The 21,458-nt window shown below is 47.8% G+C and overlaps 1 protein-coding gene across 2 annotated transcripts in view; it reads right to left on the bottom strand.

The window, feature by feature from the left end:
- The window catches only part of COL26A1 (collagen type XXVI alpha 1 chain), a 166,684-nt gene extending 165,514 nt beyond the window's left edge, over nucleotides 1-1,170 (bottom strand). For both annotated transcript variants that reach the window (XM_070411520.1, XM_070411519.1), the window contains exon 1: nucleotides 1,013-1,170. In XM_070411520.1, the coding sequence (XP_070267621.1) occupies nucleotides 1,013-1,170 (158 nt within the window). The remainder of the gene's footprint in view (nucleotides 1-1,012) is intronic.
- Nucleotides 1,171-21,458: the final 20,288 nt, after the last annotated feature.

The following is a 21,458-nucleotide window of genomic DNA, read 5'->3' as shown; positions in this document are numbered from 1 at the left end:
AGAAAGCATATAGGAGGTCCGTCCTGAGTCGCCAATGGGACCTCCCTCTTGGCCTCAATTTCCTCCGTTAAAGGAAAGGTAATCATCTAATAGTTAACGCTGGAGTGGTTTTAGCTTCAAAAGAGATGGATGGTACGAATTCAGGTTGTGTGTTCTAGAGAACTACAGCCGTGTGAATCGTAATGATTCTCCCATGGGGAAAAGCTAATTTCGAGTGACTTGCGCGAAGGAGGCGTCTTGGCAGCTTTTACTTGCGTGCTGCCGCGTTTTCTTGGGGAATTCGATCGCGGTGAGAGGAGACGCTGCCCCAAGCTTCGCTGGAGTGGCCGGGGCGCCACCTGCCGGCGGAGGAGGAGGCCGCCGCGGTCCGGGCGCCGCGGGCTCTGTGACCGGCTCCTCGGCCCCACCGCGGATCCATCCCAGCCGAGCAGGGTACTGTCTCCAGGTGGCTGATGAGTCTCGGCCGAGGTTCCTCCACGGACCCCGCCCAAGTACCGGACACAATGACCCTCCGGTGTCCCCGGGCAGCCGGCAGGAGGGGCGGGGACCCGGACGCACGGCCTTGGCAACCCGGGAACCTGTTGCCCAACACAAAGCCGCGGCCGTGCAGGTGAGCGCGGCGGCGCCACGTGAGCCGGCGGGCGTCCAGGGACAGAGCCACCCAGCCGCAGCCGGCCCGGCCGCCGCCTCGCCCCGCCGCAGGTTTCCGCCACCTCCGCTCGCAGCCGCCAGCCACAGGCGAGAAGGTTGGGAGAGCAAGGAGGAGAGGGTGGGCCCCGCACCTCCAGTCCCTCGGCCCCGCGCCTGCAGCCCCCCCTCCTGTCCTCAGCCCCAGGCACTGACCGCCCCGCGTCCTCAGCCCCCAGGTACCGCCGCCCCGCGCCCCCAGGCCCCACTGTCCTTGTCCCCAGCCCCCGACACCCCGAAGTCCCCAGCCCCCCGTGCTCCACCGCCCCGAACTCCCAGCCCCCTACGGCCCGTGCCCCCAGGCCCCGCCGGCCTCGCTACTCACCGGCGGCCCCCGTAGCCGCTGCCCGGGGAGCCGGCGCCCGGCTCGGGGTAGCCGTGCTGCTGCAGGGCTGCGGCCGGGAAGGGGTAGAGGAAGCCGGTGGCCAGCGCCGACCCGCAGAGGCAGCAGCACGCCCAGGGCAGAAAGAGAGCCAGCTTCATCTTGCGCGGCTGCCTGCGGGGACCCGGAGCCCCCGGCGCGGGAACCGTGGGGAGCGCACCCGCGGCGGGACCAGACCTGCCGCCCCCGCCCGGAGAAGAGCGAGCGAGCCGGCGAGCCCGGGTCCGAGCTGAAAGTGTCTGGGGGGCGCCCACGCCTCTCCAGGGCCGCCTTTTCAAATTCTGCGAGGTGGGCTCTACGCCGTCAAAGGGGGCGTGGGGCTTTCTCGTTAACCCTCGGCGGGCCGGGGCCGAGGAGGCGGCAGTGGCCGCAGAGCTGAAGTTCTAACTCCGTTGGGGGTCCCCGAAGCCGTGCGTCCTGAAAACCAGACCCTGCGCCTAGGTCCCGGCACACACACACTTTAGAACCTTCCCAACCAACCGAACCCTCTGCGGATCCGCAAACATTTTGTGAAGCACCCACTCCTTGCCTGGCGATTTCACCTGGCAAAGTTGTTTAAATCCCCACAACATTGCTCTCCTATTAGTTCGCGCCATTTTTCAGAGGTGAAAACTGAGGCTCAAAAACTAAGCCAGAAAAATACACGCTCCTTGTCCAGGGCTCTTTGGACCAAACAATTGCACACCCAGTGTCCCCTCCACTCCCTGCCCCTTTCACCTCCAGCCATTACCTCCACATCTATCTCTGCAAGGTGAGAAGTAGCTGGGAAAGAGCAGCTTTCAGTCTGGGTGAGAATTTGTCCCTAGGATCACAGATGCACGACGCATCGATATGGAAAGGATCTGGGAAGGCGTAATACAGTCTCACCTTTTACAGATGAAAAGGCTGAATCCCAGTTCATACATGAGCCGTGAGCCCCACGTTGTTTTTTTTCTGGGCTACAGGATCCGCATAGCACTTGACCTTGCCCAAGAGACAGGTGCAACCTGAAATCCATCCTATGCCTCATTTCCCAAGTTGGGAATCTTTTTCTAATTCTTCCAAAAGCATCCTAGGACCTGATAGAGGCCCTGCCCCTCTAACAGAGGAGCATCTGGTCCTCAAAATACCTGAAGGGCTGGGAAAAGCCAGCAGGTATGAAGTGCTTAATGGACTGCAGCACTCCTGTGGCTTTTGCTCTCTTGTTTGCATGTCCCAATATGTACCCGTATGTACATGTCCCATATGCATCCCTGGAGTACATACCTCAGGATATCAAAGGCAGACCACTTCACCCTCTCCCCAGACTACCCATTCTTGTCCACTCCGTCCCCTCACATCCTACTGGGGCCTTTGAAATTGAACTTCCACACTTCTGACATCCCAAGTCTCCATCTAGGAATCAGGGTGGGTAAAGTCCATCGCAGAGTGGACAACCCCCTAATGAGAAACACAACTTGGACTTAGGACCGTTTCCTTCTTCTTGCTTTCCGTGACTCTCTCAAGGCCTAAAAGATTTGGAGAATTTGGGTTATCAGGGGATTCTCAGTGCCTCCCCCAGAAGGAATCTGAACTGTGCTCCTTGGGCAGTTGGCCAACACACAATAAATGATGAGGTCATCCCCCTACCCCAGGAATTTGTAAGCATTCTGTCTCCCTCCTTCCCCTCCTTTACTTGCATAATGAGATCTTAAAGACCAGAAAATTCCATGTTGCTGTGAATTGGCTTCATGCTGTGAGCATTACAGTAAGGGAACAAGAATTTCGTTTTTATCTTAAACTCATTTTTCCAGTGCCAGGGGCTGCACCCAAGCTAGAGGGACCACGGAGGAGAAGGGAGAACACTACTCCATATATCACAGGATTCTTTTAGGACAAAAAGCTCTAGGAAAAGAATGAATACATCCCAGAAACTTCAGGACTGAGGGTAATTGTCCAAGTTTGGTCCTCCTCTTCATACAAAGACCCTACGTTCATTTCCATGAACATGTACCGGGAAATTTCTGTGTCCTGAATTGTGTTGGGTGCAGTGAAGGCTGTTAAAGAAGCACTAACATGGTTCTCAATCTCAGGTGCTTATACTGCTCTTCAGAGGGCATTAAAATGGCCTTTTCTCCTTCACAAGACTGCAGGCAGTAAGGACAAATGGTCTACAAACCAGAGGAGGTTTCATTTAGATGGGTGAGAGATAAAAGCACAAAGATGCATAAAATCAAGAAATGTGATATCACCCAAGAAGCCCCAGTCAGCTCCTGGCTCCCCCACTAACTTGCTGAGTGACCTGGAGTAAACAATGAAGAATGGATTGGCTTGTCTCTGAAGACCTTTCCAGTTAGGGCCTCCTGCAATTCACTTTTCCCTTCATCCTGCTCTCCTGTCTCCAAGGCAACAGTGGATATACCCAACCTTATTAAGCGGTCACTCCTGTAGGCAAGATTTTCAGCTGCAGCACCCCCAGCGGGGCCATGGGAGCCAAGAAAAATGGAGATTTTGTGACATCACACTGTAAACTCCCCCCGACCCCAGAACACCAGTTAGTAGAGTCCAACTCTAACAAGTACCAGCTGTGTGACCTTGGGACAAGTTTTTTAACCTCTCAGAGCATCCTCATCTGTGAAATCATGATAATAATAACAGCACCTAATGTACAGATTTGCTAAAAGAATCCAATGAGTTATTCACATAAAGTACTTGGAATGTACTTTAATTATTAGTATGTGGTGAGGGATAAAATTAAAGAGCACACCCTTCTCAAACCCCCAAAGTGGGGCCAGCCAGTAGGTTCATACCTGGAAGTGCTCAGGGCTTTCTCCGAAGACTTGGAGCCCTGGGGTAACCTGAGGCCTCTTACTTACTCCATGGTCAAAAATTTTAAACAAAACTTTATCTTAAAATGAATAGTGTACTGAAATGTTATTGAGTAGAATGTGCAATGTACCTTATTTTTCCATATAAGACACACGCGTGGTGGGCGGCAGGCGTGGGAAAGTTTGAGCAACCCTGAAAATCCAGCACAGCGTGCCCTGGGAAGGTCTGTCCCGTTTTCAAATACTGCTCTCCCCGGTGGGCCTCTCATCAGCACTCTACAAGTATTTGTCTCTATATTTCAAACTGTGCCCCCGCACGCCCTAAAATCTTAGTAGAGGCAGAAGCCATTGTTCCCAAGAGCCCGAGGAAGAATTAAAGCCTTGGAGATGGGAAGCCTGTTGTAGAGCTGGTGCCTTCTTTTCTAATTCCTTGGTGACCTTGGGTGATCACATAACCCCCGGAATCTGGATAAAATGCAAACGGGACAAATAAGGGTCGGGTGTGTTTCAACTGGACCCTTACTTCAAGCAGGTGTTCTCATAATCCGGGCTTTTCAGACAAGGAGATGAGAGGAAAAGTGATTTTTCTGGGACCCTGTGCTCTGCCTTCTGTAAGTTCAAAAGCATCTTAAAACTAGAGTTGTTTATACAAAGAGGGATCAGATTTCTTGGTGGAAGAAGACAAACCTACCCCCAACCACCACCAGAGGAGTGGGCTCCTCTGCAGCTATGTATCCAGGCTTTAACAGTAAGAAAATATCAGTCAGCATCCTCTTCAGCAGACAAAAAGCAGAACTTCGCTTCTGCTGAAGTCAGCAGAGAGAGCCACTGAACAAAGAAGTAAATACTCATCAAGCTGGAGCCAAGGTAAATATTGACCTTCTGGCATGATAAATCTTCCTGTTAATCTAAAACAGAAATCTGCCTCTCCGGATTGCCCTGTCGGACATGGATTCTGAAGTTCTCCCAGAAGTTCAGGGAGGCAGTGTAGGAACGGAGTGGCTTTCATGCTGATTCTCTAGCAGCCCATGTTCCCAGCTGTTCCGATCCCAGGACTGCACAGAAATGGGCTGGAGTTGACTCAAGGTAGCAGGACAGTCACAACAGAAGGGCCTTGTTTTGCTCCAAACTCTGTGCTTGGCCAGTGCAATATGTGAGCAGAACATGGATATTTTGGAGATGCTGACCCTGAATTTTCTTCTTTACCGGGACACCCCCAAAATTCCACCCAGGCCCTAGAAAAGGGAACGCTTCTTTGCTCAGCATCCCTACAAGTGTAAGCCTACCTTTTGCCCAAACATTGGCAGTGAAATGGGCATTCAGAAGACAGCAATACAGATGGCTACCACAAAAATAGCCCGTGGTCTTAAACAGAAGTTGTTGTATTAAAGTATTGAAAGCAAAACCTAAAAAAAAAATATGGAGTGTGTCCAATTGCCAATGCTGAAAGCCCACCTCAAATGTGGTGTTAAGAAGTTTGACTCCTGGCAATGGAGCCACAGCTAAACAAATGCCTCCCTGGGAGCTTAATGAGAGTACTTGGTGATAAGTGACGAAAGGGGATATCTTAGTCTATTCAGGCTGCAATGACAGAACACCATAGATTGGGGAATAACAAACAACAGAAGTTTATTTCTCACAGTTCTGGAGACTGGAAGTCCGAGATCAAGGCACCAGCAGATTATCAGGTGACAGCCTGCTTCCCAGTTCATGGACAGTAGCTGTGTTTTCGTTGTGTCCTCACATGGTGGAAGGGGTGAGGGAGCTCACTGGAGTCCCTTTAGGAGGGCACTAATCACATTTATGAGGACTCCACCCTCATGACCTAATTACTTCCCAAAGGCCTGACCTCTTAATGCATTACTTTAAGGGTGAGGACAGTGGATCTCAACCTTGGCTGCACATTAGAATCACCTGGGAATCTTTTTTTAAATCCTGATTTCTAGGCCTCATCCTCCAGAAATTCTGTTTCTTTGTTATGGGGTGGGGCCACAACATTAGTAACAAAGAAACGGAATTTCCGGAGGATGGGGCCCAGAAATCAGGATTTTAAAAAGATTCCCAGGTGATTCTAATGTGCAGCCAAGGTTGAGAACCACTGGGTTAGGGTCTCTATGCATTTGGGGTGGGGGATACACGATATTCAGTCCATTGCAGGGGACCAAAACTTTAGAGCAAAAAAGGGGCAACACCCCGGGGAATGCTGACCTTACAAGCTTTACCCTGGCCCAGGCATGAAGGCGGTAGGGAGTTCAAACAATGAATCCATATCATGACATCCCACCCAAAAGTGTCCCAAGCTGAATGTTTGTGGTGGGGGATCTGCCCAAGGGTTCCCCCACCCAGCTCTTCACACCCTCTCTACTGCCCAGTTCTGCAATTCAGCACTTGGAGCTCCTACCTTTAGAGCTGATGGTAAAATAAACCAACAGTGAGTGAAGAAGAGAGCAGCCAGGGCAGGGTAGGGGCTGTGGTACAAGAGAGATGTTAACTTAGAGAAGGAACGATTAGGGGGAAGTGATCCACATTTCCCAAGCCATGCAGGAAAGAAGAATTAAGAATTAAGCCCCAAGGATGAATTGGGGGTCAATGGATGAAAGGTGTCAACTGGACATAAGGAAGAACTTGGTAATAGTCAGGTTGGACTTAGCTGCATGGTGGGGTGGCAGCAAGGGTCAAGTTCCCCATCACTACAGGGGTAAGAACTGGTAAAAAACATTGTAATTAAGCAGAAAGCACTACTGGTGGTTCTAGACCCTAGAGCAGCGGTTCTCAACCTGTGGGTCGAGACCCCTTTGGCAATTGAATGACCCTTTCACAGGGGTCGCCTAAGACCATCCTGCGTATCAAATATTTACATTACGATTCATAACAGTAGCAACATTACAGCTATGAAGTAGCAACAAAAATAATTTTATGGCGGGGTCACAACATGAGGAACTGTATTTAAAGGGCCAGAAGGTTGAGAACCACTGCCCTAGAGGCAAGAGAGGGATCTAAGCAACGTAAAATTTTCCCCAAATAGGCATGAGTAAGTATCAGAGACTCTGCCTGTGCTGACCAACATCTGAATCTTCTGTCCACTCTGGGCACAGAGAAGCCCTCCCTCAGAAGCCTCCCTTGCTGCTGGGCAGAGCCATGGGACTAGCTCTGGCCCATGGACTATGAGCAGAAAGAACCTGTGCCACTTCTGAGCCAAAGAGAAAAGAGGGAGTGTGGGTTCTCCAACCCCTTTTTGTTCCTGTCACAGCAAACCTTCCCTGGGTTGGACCCTTGTCAGCTTGGATACTTGAGTACAGAAGACAACTCCCCCACCCACTCCACCCTCTAACTAGCAGTGGACAGCCTTCGTTTTGAGATGTCAAGTTGTCATTGAAGCATCAATTAGTCTTTTCTAATATTCTAGGAACATATGCGTGGTTTGGTGGCTTGGTGCAAAGTGGCCCTTTGTCCTGCAGAAGCTGTTAGAAAATGACTTCATGAGGGCAAGGTCGACTTTTTGATGCTTATCCATCTGCATTTTTGCATGACCTAGGTCACTTGCCCAGCCATGTGCTTCATTCTCACTGAGCAGCCCTCATCCATGACAAACCAAACTGCACAGGTGAGGCTCTATGCTAGGCCCTGCTGGCGCCTAGTCAGGTTAGACCTCATTTTCACTCTCAGTTGGACTTACAGGATCCTTAGGAAGGGTGCATCCCTAGCCGGTTTGGCTCAGTGGATAGACCGTCAGCCTGTGACTGAAGGGTCCCGGGTTCGATTCTGGTCAATGGCACGTACAGACCCTGGTCAGGGCGCATGCACGAGGCATGAATCCATGTGTTTCTCTCACATCGATATTTCTCTGTCTTTCCCTCTCTCTTCCACTCTCTCTAAAAATCAGTGGAAAAATATCCTCGGGTGAGGATTTAAATAAATAAATAAATAAATAGGCATTGTCCCTGATGATCCAAAGTTAACACCTCAGAGGAGCGAGTGGGGGCTGAAAGTCTGGTGGTCCTTTGAGTAGGCGCATGGCAAAGGGGCAAAGGCAGGATGCTGTGCTGTGCTGAAAGGGCTGGGAAGCAGAATGGCTGGGATGACACCTGCAGGCACAAATGAGAGCTTGAGAGGCCGTCTCCCAAAGGAGCTGTCCAGGTGACGCAGTCTGTTCCCTGGCAACTTCTCTCCCTCCGTCCGTGACTCTAGAATGTCAACCCCACCTCCAGCTCTATCTGGAAGGCCAGGTTCATGCAAAAACCCATGGAGTTGGGGGCAGGCTCAGGCGAGAGGTGGCATCAGGGAGTCAAGGCCCGAAGTCAGACAGCTGAGTAGGATGAGGGTTACAGACTCAGGGGCCAAAATCAAAGGTGTGTGCAAAAGCCGGGCGTGACGGGGCCAGCCCTGGACCCGAGTGATCACCATCAGGATAGTGCTGCCGCTGCTGGGTCCTATCACCCTGAATGCCCCCCTCCTCTAATGCCCTAGGCTGCTGCTGACCACCCCTCAAACATCTACATCTTCATCTCCTGGAGGCCTTCAAACTGCTGAATTCCATTCTAGGGTCACTGCCTCCCACACTTGTGCACATGAGGGAAAGGTGCCCCTATGTTTGTGGATGGACACAGAGCCCAGGCTGGATATCAGCATCCTCTTGCCCCTCTGCAGAGATGAGCAGGGCATCTACAGCCCTGTGGGCCAACCCCCACCCCACCTGGGTTTCTTCACCATGCACCCACCACTCAGAATGAAATCCAGCCCCCCTGTCCCATAGCTAATGGGGTCTAAAGTCTGGTCTATTCTATTTTTTTTAAATATATTTTATTGATTTTTTTTTACAGAAAGGAAGGGAGAGGGATAGAGAGCTAGAAAGATCGATGAGAGAGAAACATCGACCAGCTGCCTCCTGCACACTCCCCACTGGGGATGTGCTCGCAGCCAAGGTACATGCCCCTGACCAGAATCGAACCTGGGACCTTTCAGTCCATAGGCTGACGCTCTATCCACTGAGCCAAACCAGTTAGGGCATATTCTAGAATACGCTTAGGTCCTTTCCCTGCACACTTCCATCCCTGCCAGCTCTCACACTGCTGCCAAGGTGTCTGTTCCTGGCCTTTGTCAGGCCCTCTATGGGCTTTTAGATTAACTCCCCAAGAGGTGCCCTGGCCTCCTGTGTCCCCTCCCTCTGCCCTTTCTTCTGTGTGGCTGCCAGAAAGTTCCTCCCAGACACAGTGTGATCCCCTTCACTCTTGGAAACAGACTTCTGCTGGCTCCCCACCCTCACCTCCTTGACTGGGCACTTAAGTCCTCTGCCTGTCTTTCCTGCCTATCTCCCCGCCCCCTCCCACCCCCCAAACACAAATGCCTCTGTCAGCCTTCCCCCATCCTACATCCCTCCCCAGGCTCTAGCCACAGAGCAATGGAATCCCTCAATGGACCGAGATCTTTCTCATTGCCAGGACCGCACAGACTGCTCCCTCTGTATAGAATGCCCTTTGCTAGAGACTGAATGTTTCTGTCCCCTCCCACTCTGAAACTCATCTGTTGAAATCCTAATCCCTAATGTGATGACATTAGGAGGTATGGCCTTTGGAAGGTGCCTAGGTCATGAAGGTGGAGCCTTGTGAATGGGATCAGTGCCCTTATATAAAAGAGACTCCACAGCCCAGCCAGCGTGGCTCAGTGTTTGAGTGTTGACCTATGAACCAGGATGTCACAGTTCGATTCCTGGTCAGGGCACATGCCCAGATTGTGGCTCAATCCCCAGTAGGGGGAGTGTAGGAGGCAGCCGGGAAATGATTCTCATCATTGATTTTCTATCTCTCTCTCCCTCTTCCTCTCCTTTCCTCTCTGAAATCAATAAAAATATATATATTTTTTTTTTAAATAAAAGAGACTCTACACTCTTCCACCCTCGTTCTGGGTCCTCCTGGTGAGCCTTCTACAAGATCCAGCTCTTCACCAGCCCCTCCCACAGGACGGATGCCCACTCGGTACTCCCAGAGATCTTCTGTGTGGACCCACTGCCCCTTGCCATGCTTAACACGTTTGCCATCTCCCCCACAACACATTGCACACACCAAGACCACAGGTAATTTCCCACTCATCTCTGTCTCCCCGGACATAAAGATCACCTCAATCAAAGCTTAATAAATATTAGCTGGAAATCTGAGTAAATCAGTGAATAATTCGGTTCATTCTCCCAAACTCCAGGGAAGAGGAGAGCCAGGCCCAAACTGCTCTCCAAGGGATGGCATCTGGAACACATCCATTAAAGTTTTGGACCCTGAGTAACAAACACATTGTGTTTTTTATTTCTTGGTATGTGATGAAGACAAAAAGAGAACAGCAAATGAAAATGTCAGGCCCTAATCGGTTTGGCTCAGTGGATAGAGCATCGGCCTGCGGACTGAAGGGTCCCAGGCTCGATTCTGGTCAAGGACATGTATCTTGGTTGCAGGCACATCCCCAGGAGGGGGTGTGCAAGAGACAGCTGATCGATGTTTCTCTCTCATCGATGCTTCTAACTCTCTACCCATCTCCCATCCTCTCTGTAAAAAAATCAATAAAATATATTTTTAAAAAGAAAAGAAAATGTCAGGTGAGCCTTGTACATGACCAGTCCAAAAAACAAACCTACCATTCATTCCCACAGGGGCTGGTGCCTGACCTGCTCACATCTCTACCCATAATTATTAAACTTTAGCACTTAAGGTAGAATCGTCAGGTGTCATCCTTCAAACCAGAAATCTCCAGATGGCCTTGTAAATATCAGCCCACCATCCTATATAATAATAGAGCCTAATACGCAAATCAACTGAACGGGGGAATGACCAATCGCTATGACGCACACTGACCACCAGGGGGCATACACTCAATGCAGGAGCTGTCCCCTGGTGGTCAGTGTGCTCCCACAGGGGGAGTGCCTCTCATCCAGAAGCCGGGCTCACGGCTGGCGAGTATAGCGGTGGTGGCAGCGATAAGGAGCAGCCAGCCAAGTGGTAAGGAGCAGCGAGCAGGCAGGCGGTAAGGAGCCAGGGCTCCCAGACTGCAAGAGGGCACAGGCTGGGCTGAGGGACCCCACACACACATGAATTTTGTGCATTAGGCCTCTAGTTGTCTTATAAGGACTTACCATGGAGGTCTTTGTTGTACATAATCTAAATCGCCTCCCTGTGCTCCTCAGAGGCATGTTTTGCTAAAAACCAGACAGGAAGGCAGGCCATATTCCCTGAGGGGCGACTTTGATACTAAAGCCCAGAAGAAAGAGAATGAAAGGTGTTCCACTTGATAAGACCTTATTGCAATTTACTATTATGAAGTGTCTGTTTGAAGTTGAAACAAGTGCTAGATAAGCCCTTCATTGAGAAACCAGCAAAAAATGAGAGAGGGGGAGATAAATAGTCAGAGTGGAACTCTGATTAGAGAGTCATTAATTAAGGCTATGAAAGTCCTGTGAAGTTTCCTTTGATTGGAAAAATAGAGGACTGCAGAATTAAAAGGCTTTGGGGGGAAACTTTTTATGCTAAAGGAGCCAAAAATTATTTCAAGGATTTTTAAATCAAGGTATTATTAAAGCTAAGGCATTGGTTGTAACCAGAAGACCCTGTCAATTTAATTAAAATCTTATGGGATGAGGGGGGACAAAGTAAGTAACCCATTTTGTTTCAAAGCCCGTGCCGCTGTCTGATGCCACTCAAAGGCACCTTCAGGCTGGTGTGTGCGCTCTCACAGGGCCACCCAGAGGGACCTGGCCATGGGGAAGCAGCCTTAGAGTCCAGCGGGCAACTCTAGTGTGGATGTCCTGCTCCGGGTGCAGCACCAGCTTGGTCCTGCCCAAGGCTCTCCCTGGTTTTCCTCTGCAGCCTCCAGGCTCTCCAGCAAGCATTCAGGTCCAACAGGATCCAGCTTAGACGCTTACTATAGGGTGCTTTGGGCAATTCTCTTAACCTCAGTTAAGAAACCTTCAGTTTCCTTCTCTCTGTACAGTGGAAAGAACGTTCTCCCCTAGAGTCACTAGAAAAATTCATCCCTACATCCATTCCTACATTTAAAGTGAGAAAAGGGCCTGGCCTATGGAAGCTCAAGGTGTGTTAGGTCTCTTCCTCACTTCCTCTCTCCAACCCATCCCTAAGTAGCTTTCAGGAAAGGTGGTTCTGAATGCTGAGCTTGTCATTCCCCTTTAGGCCTTGGCAGAGGGTGCCAAGGGTTTGGATTTAATCTCACTTTGAGCTTGACACTCAGGCCAAAATGCCTTCTTTTTTTTTTTTTTTTTTTTTTATTGATTTTTTACAGAGAGGAAGGGAGAGAGACAGAGAGCTAGAAACATCGATGAGCGAGAAACATCGATCAGCTGCCTCCTGCACATCTCCCACTGGGGATGTGCCCGCAACCCAGGTACATGCCCTTGACCGGAACCGAACCTGGGACCCCTCAGTCCACAGGCCGACGCCCTATCCACCGAGCCAAACCGGTTTCGGCCCAAAATGCCCTCTTGACCTCACCCCTTGTCCTAGCTCCAACAGGACCCCAGCTTAGACAATTACATGGCTCCCTGCTGTCTCCAGAATATATCTGAACTCTCCTTGGCCTGACAACCAAAGCCCTTCACCACCTGGCCCCAAACTACCTTTCTAAAACTATCTCTCACCGCTTCCTTTCAAACACATAAATCCCAGAGCAAGCCAGACCTGCAGGCTTGGGATGAGATGAGATTGTACCTAGCTCGGTGCCCAGGACCCACAGGCAAGAGGCACAGTTCCTGTCATAAGGAGTTGGGAAGATAGACAAGTGAACCCACAGAAATAAGCAGTGCCTCGCCTGCTGAAACAGAAATATGCGTGAGGTGTTTAGGAAGTGGCAGGAGGGGAAGTAACTGCTAGATCATCCTCTGGGAGTTACAGGTGTCTCAGAAGATACCTATGTAACCTAAGTCCTAGGGATGAGTAGCAGTTCACCAGTGAGAGAATTAGGGGAGTGTCAGAAGGGGGAACAGCCCGAGTAGGGAATGGCACAGAAGGCGGCCGAGCAGACAGGATCAGGGGGGAGAACAAGAAATGAGGCTACATGGCTGGACTGGCAGGGACACATCATTAGGGCTTAATAGGCCAAAGGTGACCCATTCACAGGGGGAGGAGCACCCCTGAAGAGGTTGCAACGGGGCAAGAAATGATCAGGTTTGCATTTTGTGAACATTTCTCTGGGCACAAAAGGGAAACAAACAGGAGCAGAAGGTCGATTCAGACCTGAGAAAACCAGTTCAGAGGCTCTCACAGAGAAGTGTTAAGAGCAAAACTGAAAGATGAGTAGACACGGTGATGAGGGAGCAGATTAGCGAGAATCCACAAAACTTGCTGACCATCTAGACCTGTACCATCCCATATGGTAGCCACCACCAGCACTCGGGGCCATCGAGCTCTTGAGATGCAGCTGGTCCCAAGTGAAATGTGTTATATATGTGTAGCATGCACTCCAGGTTTTGAAGACGTAGTTCCAAATTTCAAAAAAAATATATCTAAGCCCAGTCAGTGTGGCTCCGTGGTTGAGCCTCAACCTATGAACCAGGAGGTTACAGTTCGATTCCCTGTCAGGGCACATGCCTAGGTTGTGGGCTCGATTCCCAGTAGGGGTCGTGCAGGAAGCAGCCGATCAATGTTTCTCTCTCATCATTGATGTTTCTATCTCTCTCGCCCTCTCCTTTCCTCTCTGAAGTCAATAAAAATATTTTTTAAAAAGAAAAATAATATCTCATGAATAATGTGTATATTGGTTTTATGTTGAAACAATTATATTTTTATATATTGGGCTAAGTAAAATTAACATTTATTTTCCTTAATTCTCTTAAATGTTTTTAATGGGGCTATTAGAAAATTCAAAATCACATCAAAAGCTTACATTATATTTCTACTGGGAAGTGCTGGATTAGTGGGACCAAGAAGTGGGGAGTGGGTATCTGGTTCCTCACCCTGGAGACAGAGGGATGATAATGGTGATGATGGGTGGCACACACAGCTCCAGCTTATTGAATGCAGATACGTCCCAAGCACCTTAACTATATACTCTGCTATTCTTCCCAACAATCTCATGAGGTGGGTGCCACTATTAACTCCATTTTACAGATGAGAAAACTAAGGCACAGAGAGGTCATGGCAGAGCTGAGATTTGGATCCAGGCAGTCTGACTGCAGAGTCCAGGATCTTAGTCACTACAAATGCCGCCCACTTCTAGAAGCGCCATGAACTGAGTGTGGGGATGGGGAAATAGGTCGACGCTCAACCACTGAGCCGTACAGGCCGGGCTAATCTATTGGTTTAGTTAGGGCCTTTCTTTCAAATGATTCTACTGCTGCAATAAAAATAAAAAAATTCTTACAATTAAGTGTTTGGCATGTCTTAGGTCCTCAATAAATATTTGTCAAATGAATGGATAAATTGATGATCCTATATATGTTGGGGGTGGGGCATCAGAGAGTGAAGGAGATGGGAAGGAGCACAGGGCAGGCTGAGTGGGGAGTAGTCTGGCTGGGTTCCCTCCTGGGCCCCGCATGACCTGCTCCATGACTTCATAGTCCCCACCGCCGGCATGGATCTGTCCCTGAGCTCCAGCTTTATCCCTTTGGCGATCTCCCCCCAAAATCTCCTTGGATGTCCTAGAGGCCTCACCTTCAATGCATCTCCAAATGAATTCCTTTCCTGCTCTCTCCTGGTTTAGGGCCCGAGTCTCTGGTAATAACTATGTCGTTCCATGGCTCCAGCTGTTGCCAGGGGCCCCTTCCATGCTCCAGCTCTCAGTGGGCCCCAACAGCATTAGTCCCAGTGTTTCTCCATCCCTTATTTGCTCCCTTAATGCTGCCCACCCTTCATAGAAGCCTCTTCATTTGAATCAGGTGGGGATCCATTCTGTTTCCTACCAAGACCCTGACTGGTACATCCAGTTCATAGGAGATAAAACCGGGGAGCCACAGAGCGCCCTGTAACTTCCCAGGGCGGCCACTTGTTTGTGTGGGTTGTAGACAGCACAACTGCAGGGGCTGCCCTTCGCTTTGCAGTGTATGGGAGTGATTCACCCTGGATGTATGCAGCACACATTCTGCATAGCTGATCCCGACGGCCCTGAATTTGCCAACATCAGCCAATTCCTGGCTCTCGCGGCAGAGTCCTGACCCATGTCCCATGGCTGTTGTATCACCCCGAGCTGGCTCTCCACTCTGCCATGCCTTTCAGGAGATGAGCTGAGCGAAGCTGCAAAGTCCATTTCACCCCCCTCATTCCAAGCACAGCTCAACCCCCAGCAGTGTCTCTCTGAAGAACAGGAGTACTCCAATTAGGTTTCTGTTTTGCAAACTTCTTATCATTGATAATGATAAGAACCTTTGAGTCTGTTTATTTTAAGGATAGAATAACTAGCATCCATACTTTGCCATGAGTGAGAGTTGATTAGTAAACATCTTCAAGAGACATCTAAAAAAAAAAAAAAAAAAGCTGTCTGCCTTAGCTAGTTTTGCTCAGTGGTTGGAGCATTGGCCTGCAGATTGAATGATCATTTGGAAATGCATTGAAGGTCCAATTCTGGTCAAGAGTACATTCCTCTGTTTCAGACTTGATCTCCTGCCCCAGGCGGGCACATGCAGGAGGCAATCAATTGAAGTGTCTCTTTCACATTGATGTTTCTCTCTGTCTCTCCCCGTCTCTTCCACTCTGTCTAAAAATCAATGGAAAAAATATCCTCAGGTGAGGATTAACAACAACAACAAAAATCTATCTATTGCAAAAGAATACTAACCCAAAGAGGAAAAAAAATCTGAGTTTTGAAGAAAGTGCAATCATGGATAGAACAAATATATAACATGAGGTCAAAAAGATCCTCCAAAAATCACTGCAGCTGAGACCTCCAGGCGTGATGTGCCTCACAATGTGAGGTAATGGGACCATTCATAAAGAATTCGTGTCTAAAAAAGAAATGGAACCTCAGTCCAATGAAGCCTCTACAGCTACCATGAATGTATAGGAAATACAGAAGAGTGAGACAAGTTCAACAACACCAGAAGGAAGCAATCAGCCAAGTCCAAAAGCAGGACATTCTCCAGCCTGTTGACCTGGTTTCTCCAAATATCAATGGCGTGAAGGGGAAAAAAAAGAAGGTGAACTGTTATAAATTAAAAGAGACTTACCAAATGCATTGGATTGGGTCCTGGAACAGAAAAGGACATTGGTGGAAAAACTGATGAAATAATACAAATAAACTCTGAAATTTAGTTAATAGTAGTGTACTAATATTAATTCTTACTTTTGACAAATGCACCATTGTTGTGTAAGATGTTAACATTAGGGAAAACTGGATGAAGGGTATATGGGGACTCTGTATTCGCTTCATAACTTCTCTATAAATCCAAAATTATTACAAAATTAAAAGATAATTTTAAAAAGTGAGAGAGATTTTAAAAGTATAACAGCCAGATACAATGTATGGCCTTTGTTTGGATCCTGGTTTGAACAAATCAATTGTAAAAACATCTTAAAGACAATCAGGGAAATTTGAATATGGGCTGGATATTGGATGATATTAAGAAATTGTTGTTCATTTTATTAGGTGTAATAATGACATGGTGGTTATGCTTTTTAAAAAGCTCCTATCTGTTAAACACATGTATGTACTGGTGAAATGACATGATGTCTGGGACTTGCTTTAAAATACTCCAGAATAAAAAAGTGATGATAGTGATAAAATGAGACTGAAAATGGATGAGAATTATTAAAACAGGTTATGGAAATATATTTTAAATTGTCTGTATTAAGAAGAAGAAAGGACCCTGGCAGGGTGGCTCGGTTGGTTGAGGTGTCATTCTGTACACCAAAAAGATTGCAGGTTAACTTCCTGGTCAGAGCACACACTTAGGTTGCACATACAGGAGGCAACCAATCACTATTTCTCTCTCACATGTCTCTCTCTCTCTCTCTCTCTCATCAGTAAAAACATATCTGAGGAGAAGGAGAAGAAGGAGGAGGAGGAGGAGAAAAGGAGAAGGAAGAGAGAGGAAATGGGGAGAAGAAGGGCGGAGGCGGGAGGAGGGGGGAAGAGGAAGGAAGGGAAGGAAGAGAGGAAGTCTGTGTGCACCTTTCCCCATTAAGGGGTTTAGAGGCTTCCCTCTGAGCTGATCACCAGCTTGCTTTGTTGCCCTGACTAAAGTCACTGCCAGGCCACCAAGTGACATATGATGATGGCAGCATAAGTAGTAGTCCAGAGCAGTGCCGGGGATTTGGGTCCTGGCATCACACCTGGCAATCTTCATTCAAATCCTGGATGGCCTCAAACAGCTTCACCTCTGTGTCTTGGTTCTACCTTCTGTCTCATACAGAAGGTAATAATAGTGCCTGAGAATTTTTAATGAGTTAATATGTGCGAAGTGCTTCAAGTTGGATGTAGCACCAAGTAAGGACTCACAAATGTTAGCTGATTTCATCACCATGAATACACATGGTTCTCCCCACTCTCCTGTAATGCCGCACGTTCTCCATCCACTACAGCTTAGTGGCCAAAACATTCCTGTCTCCAGCTTTCCAGCCTCTCCTTGACTTCATAACATATCCCATATGAATGCTAAGAATCGCCTCAAGTCATCTGGCCAGAACTGTGCCTTTTAGTTTTCACATGCTCCTAATTTTCAAATTAAATTCTCTTATTTTCATGGTCTTTGTCACAAATAATTTGACTAATCCCCTTCACCATTTTGAGAGACTTCAGTTGGGTCAAAGAGACCTCTTTTTTTTTTTTCTTTTTTTAAAATATATTTTAATGATTTTTTACAGAGAGGAAGGGAGAGGGATAGAGAGTTAGAAACATCGACGAGAGAGAAACATCGACCAGCTGCCTCCTGCACACCTTCTACTGGGGATGTGCCCACAACCAAGGTACATGCCCTTGACCGGAATCGAACCTGAGACCTTTCAGTCTGCAGACCGACGCTCTATCCACTGAGCCAAACCAGTTAGGGCCAAAGAGATCTCTTTTCGAAAAGAACTTGCCAAACCTCTCCAGCCTTTCCTTATAACTGGCTGACGACTAATGACAGAATGGATGTGATGTTGATCCTCGATGTCCCATTTCCCAAGGGGCCTCACGCCTATCCATTCTGTGGATAGGGTTCTCCTGCCATCAAAGTAAAAGCAAGCACGCCTTTGGTTTATAATTCTGCAGCCCAGTGTCCTGTCCAGCCTTCACACTAGAGCGGGGCCATGGACCAAACACTTGTGAGGGGCATAGAAAGGAATCTTCTCCTGACATGCTAACCCTATACGAGCAGACTTGCACTTTGCAGGGCAGGTATTTAGCTAGGCGGTTTTACCTTCGATGGCACTACACAACACTATCAAGCCACTTCCTGGCTCCTAATTTGTAATGTCTGCAATGCCTGTCTTTGCAACTTTTCATGCCTATGTAGAATGACAGGTCTATGAAACAGAACTACACTGGAGTAGGGCCAGGTTTGCACAGTTATAAAATCTGACAGGGATGGAGCCCTGCCCAGGTGTTAGGAACTGAGCTGAGTTCCTTGGATGAGCTAGCACATTTACTCTCACAACAGTACTACAAAGCAGGTGCTATTATTATGGCCACTTTACAGGCAAGATAACTGAGGCACAAAGCAGTTAAGTAACTAGCTCAAGGTCACCCATCTGGGAGTTGTGGAGCCAAGCTTTGAACTCAGATGGTCTAGCTGCAGTTACATCACTGCCTTGCACAGCTACCCACCCAACGACAGCCAGGGACAGCAATGCTCCAGTCTGATTTGTTGTGATGGTTTTCAGATGCCACTGAACTGACTGGATCAAAACATTTTTAAAAAAATATGTTCTTATTGAGTTGAGAAAGGAAGGGAGAGGGAGAGATAGAAACATCAATGATGAGAATCATTGATCGGCTGCCTTCTGCACGCTCCCTACTGGGGATCGAGCCTGCAACTTGGGCATGTGCCCTGACATGGAATCCAACCATGACCTCCCATTTCATGGGTCAACACTCAACCACAGAGCCATGAAATTTTGTTGTTATTGATATTATTGATTTGTTGATGTTGATGGTGATGAAGATGATAATGATGTTTGGTGTATTTGGTTGGTTAGTCTGTTGGTTGGCTGGTTGGTTGGTTTTACCTGAACAAATTAATGTGTAGTAGCTACTATGTGTCAAGCATCTTCATGTCCATTTTCTCATTTTATCTTTCCAGTAATCCCATTGCATACAGCTTACTATTCCTATTTTACAGAGGCTCAAACAAGATTTACACTTAGCCAAAGGCACATTGCTAGTATTTAGACAGAGTTCAAAAAGCCTGAGTTGCCAATGGCTATAGATGAGGGCCTTCAGCTCTTAGATTACCAGTCACAAATGTCCCCCAAAATATCCAGAGAGAAGGTGGGGGCCACACTAGAGCAGGGCTCTCCCACAGGCAATCAACAGGAGGAAAGCCACAGGAAATCCGCCTTCTGCTCTTTGTCACATTGCCTTGTGCTGTCCTGACTTGCAGACACCGTGACATGAGGAAAACCCTCTTCCTTTCCAAAACCTGCTTGCTGTAAGATTGATTAGATAATGGTAGCAAAGTGTTTTGAAGGGAAGTGATGGAGGAAACACCCTGTGTTTGTTTTGGGGTTGATTCCAAGGGGACTTCAGACAAGAGTAAAGCCAATGAATGGGTCTGCTCAGATCACTGGGCTGCTTTGGGTGAGAAAGGAATTGTTTCCCAAAACAAGCCTCCTACAAGGGCTGCCACGATCCCCCAGCTCTACTCCACACCCAAACATGTCTCCCTTCAGTGTGGCTGTCACACAAGGAAAAGGAAACATACACAGTCACAGACTGGCCCATGAAATGTTGACAAATACTTGGACATCAAAGTCTGCCGTTAGTGAAAAACAATTGCTAAATGTTTTAGAACGTGACTCTAAAGTGTAAGTTTTATCAGGAGCGAAGAAGGAAATGAGATTAATAGATGAGACATATTATCAAACCAGACAATTAGGGTGGAAGGGACATCCTAGGACATTTAGTCCAACCCCATCCATGATCGAGTCTATGTCTCCCCTCCCAGGATACTTTCCTGCTGCGGCCAACTGGTCACCCGTCTGTGTCTGCATACCTGTACTCACTGGGCTGGTTGTATATGAATTACCAGATGGTAAGTAAGAGAAGAAACACATTATAGAAGTTAGCTGGTATTTGTAACATAAATACCCCTGCCCCGAGTCATAAGCATCATTCGTTTGGAGACTTTGGAAGTTAATTCTGTACTGCAGTCTGTTGATGACCCTGTAGAGAAACAGGGGCTTTCATCCATTGCTCGTGAAAGTACAAAATGACACAGCCGTGTGAGAGGGCAACTTAGTTCTATTTATTCAAATCAAAAGTGCATACACCCTTTTTCCCAGCAACCCCATTTCTGGGAATTTATGCTACCTATACACCAGCACACACCAGAAATGAGATATGTACAGTCTTAATTGCAGCATGGTTTGCAACAGTATCATGCTGGAAACCACCAAGCGCACATCAAAATGGATCTTATTAAAGTATGGTACATCCACACTGTGGAATACTATGCAGCAGTAAAAAAAGAGAGAGAGAGAGAGAGAGAGAGAGAGAGATAAAAGCTCTCCCTGTATGAATATGGAAAGATCTCCAGTATATATAGACTATAGTGCCTTTTGTGCAATAACGAGAAAAATAACATCATATATTAATATTTGCTTATATGAGGAAACAATGCAAGACATAAGAAACTAATAAAAGTGGTAATCTATCTGGGGGAGGTGGTAGGAAATGTGGTGGATGGGAATAGAGTGGGAGAAAGACTTCTTCCAGATTAATCTTTTTCTAACATTCTTATTTTGAACCATTTGAATCTGTTATCTGTTTTAAAACACACACAAATATGCCTATATGGTATGGCTCAGTGGTGGAGCATTGACCTTTGAACCAGGAGGTCGCAGTTCAATTCCCGGTCAGGGCACATGCCCAGGTTGCAGGCTCGACCCCCAGTGTGGGGCGTGCAGGAGGCAGCCAATGAATGATTTTCTCTCATCATTGATGTTTCTATCTCTCTCTTCCTCTGCCTCCCTCTCTAAAATCAATAAAAATATTTTTTTAAATAAAAAAGCCCTAGCTGGTTTGGCTCAGTAGCTAGAGTGTCGGCCTGCAGACTGAAGGGTCCCAGGTTCGATTCTGGTCAAGGGCACATGACCCAGGTTGTGGGCTCGGTCCCCAGTAGGGGGCGTGCAGGAGGAAGCCGATCAATGATTCTCTCTCCCTCTCCCTTCCTTTCTGAAATCAATAAAAAAATATATTTTAAAAAAATAAAATAAGTCCTGACCGGTTTGGCTCAGTGGATAGAGCATCGGCCTGCTGACTGAAGGGTCCCAGGTTCGATTCCTGTCAAGGGCATGTACCTTGGTTGTGGGCACATCCCCAATAGGGGGTGTGCAGGAGGCAGCTGATCGATGTTTCTAACTCTCTATCCCTCTCCTTTCCTCTCTGTAAAAAAATCAATAAAATATTTTTTTAAAAAAATAAATAAAATAAAATAAAAAACACAGATGCAAACAAAGCAAAATTTAGTCTTGAGTTTTATG

This window comes from Myotis yumanensis, unplaced genomic scaffold, assembly GCF_028538775.1.
Source record: "Myotis yumanensis isolate MYYU_CA2020_CCGP unplaced genomic scaffold, mMyoYum1.0.hap1 SCAF_4, whole genome shotgun sequence".
Classification (NCBI taxonomy): Eukaryota; Metazoa; Chordata; class Mammalia; order Chiroptera; family Vespertilionidae; genus Myotis; species Myotis yumanensis.
Note: the sequence above shows the minus strand (reverse complement) of the source record. Positions and strands in the feature narration are given on the sequence as shown.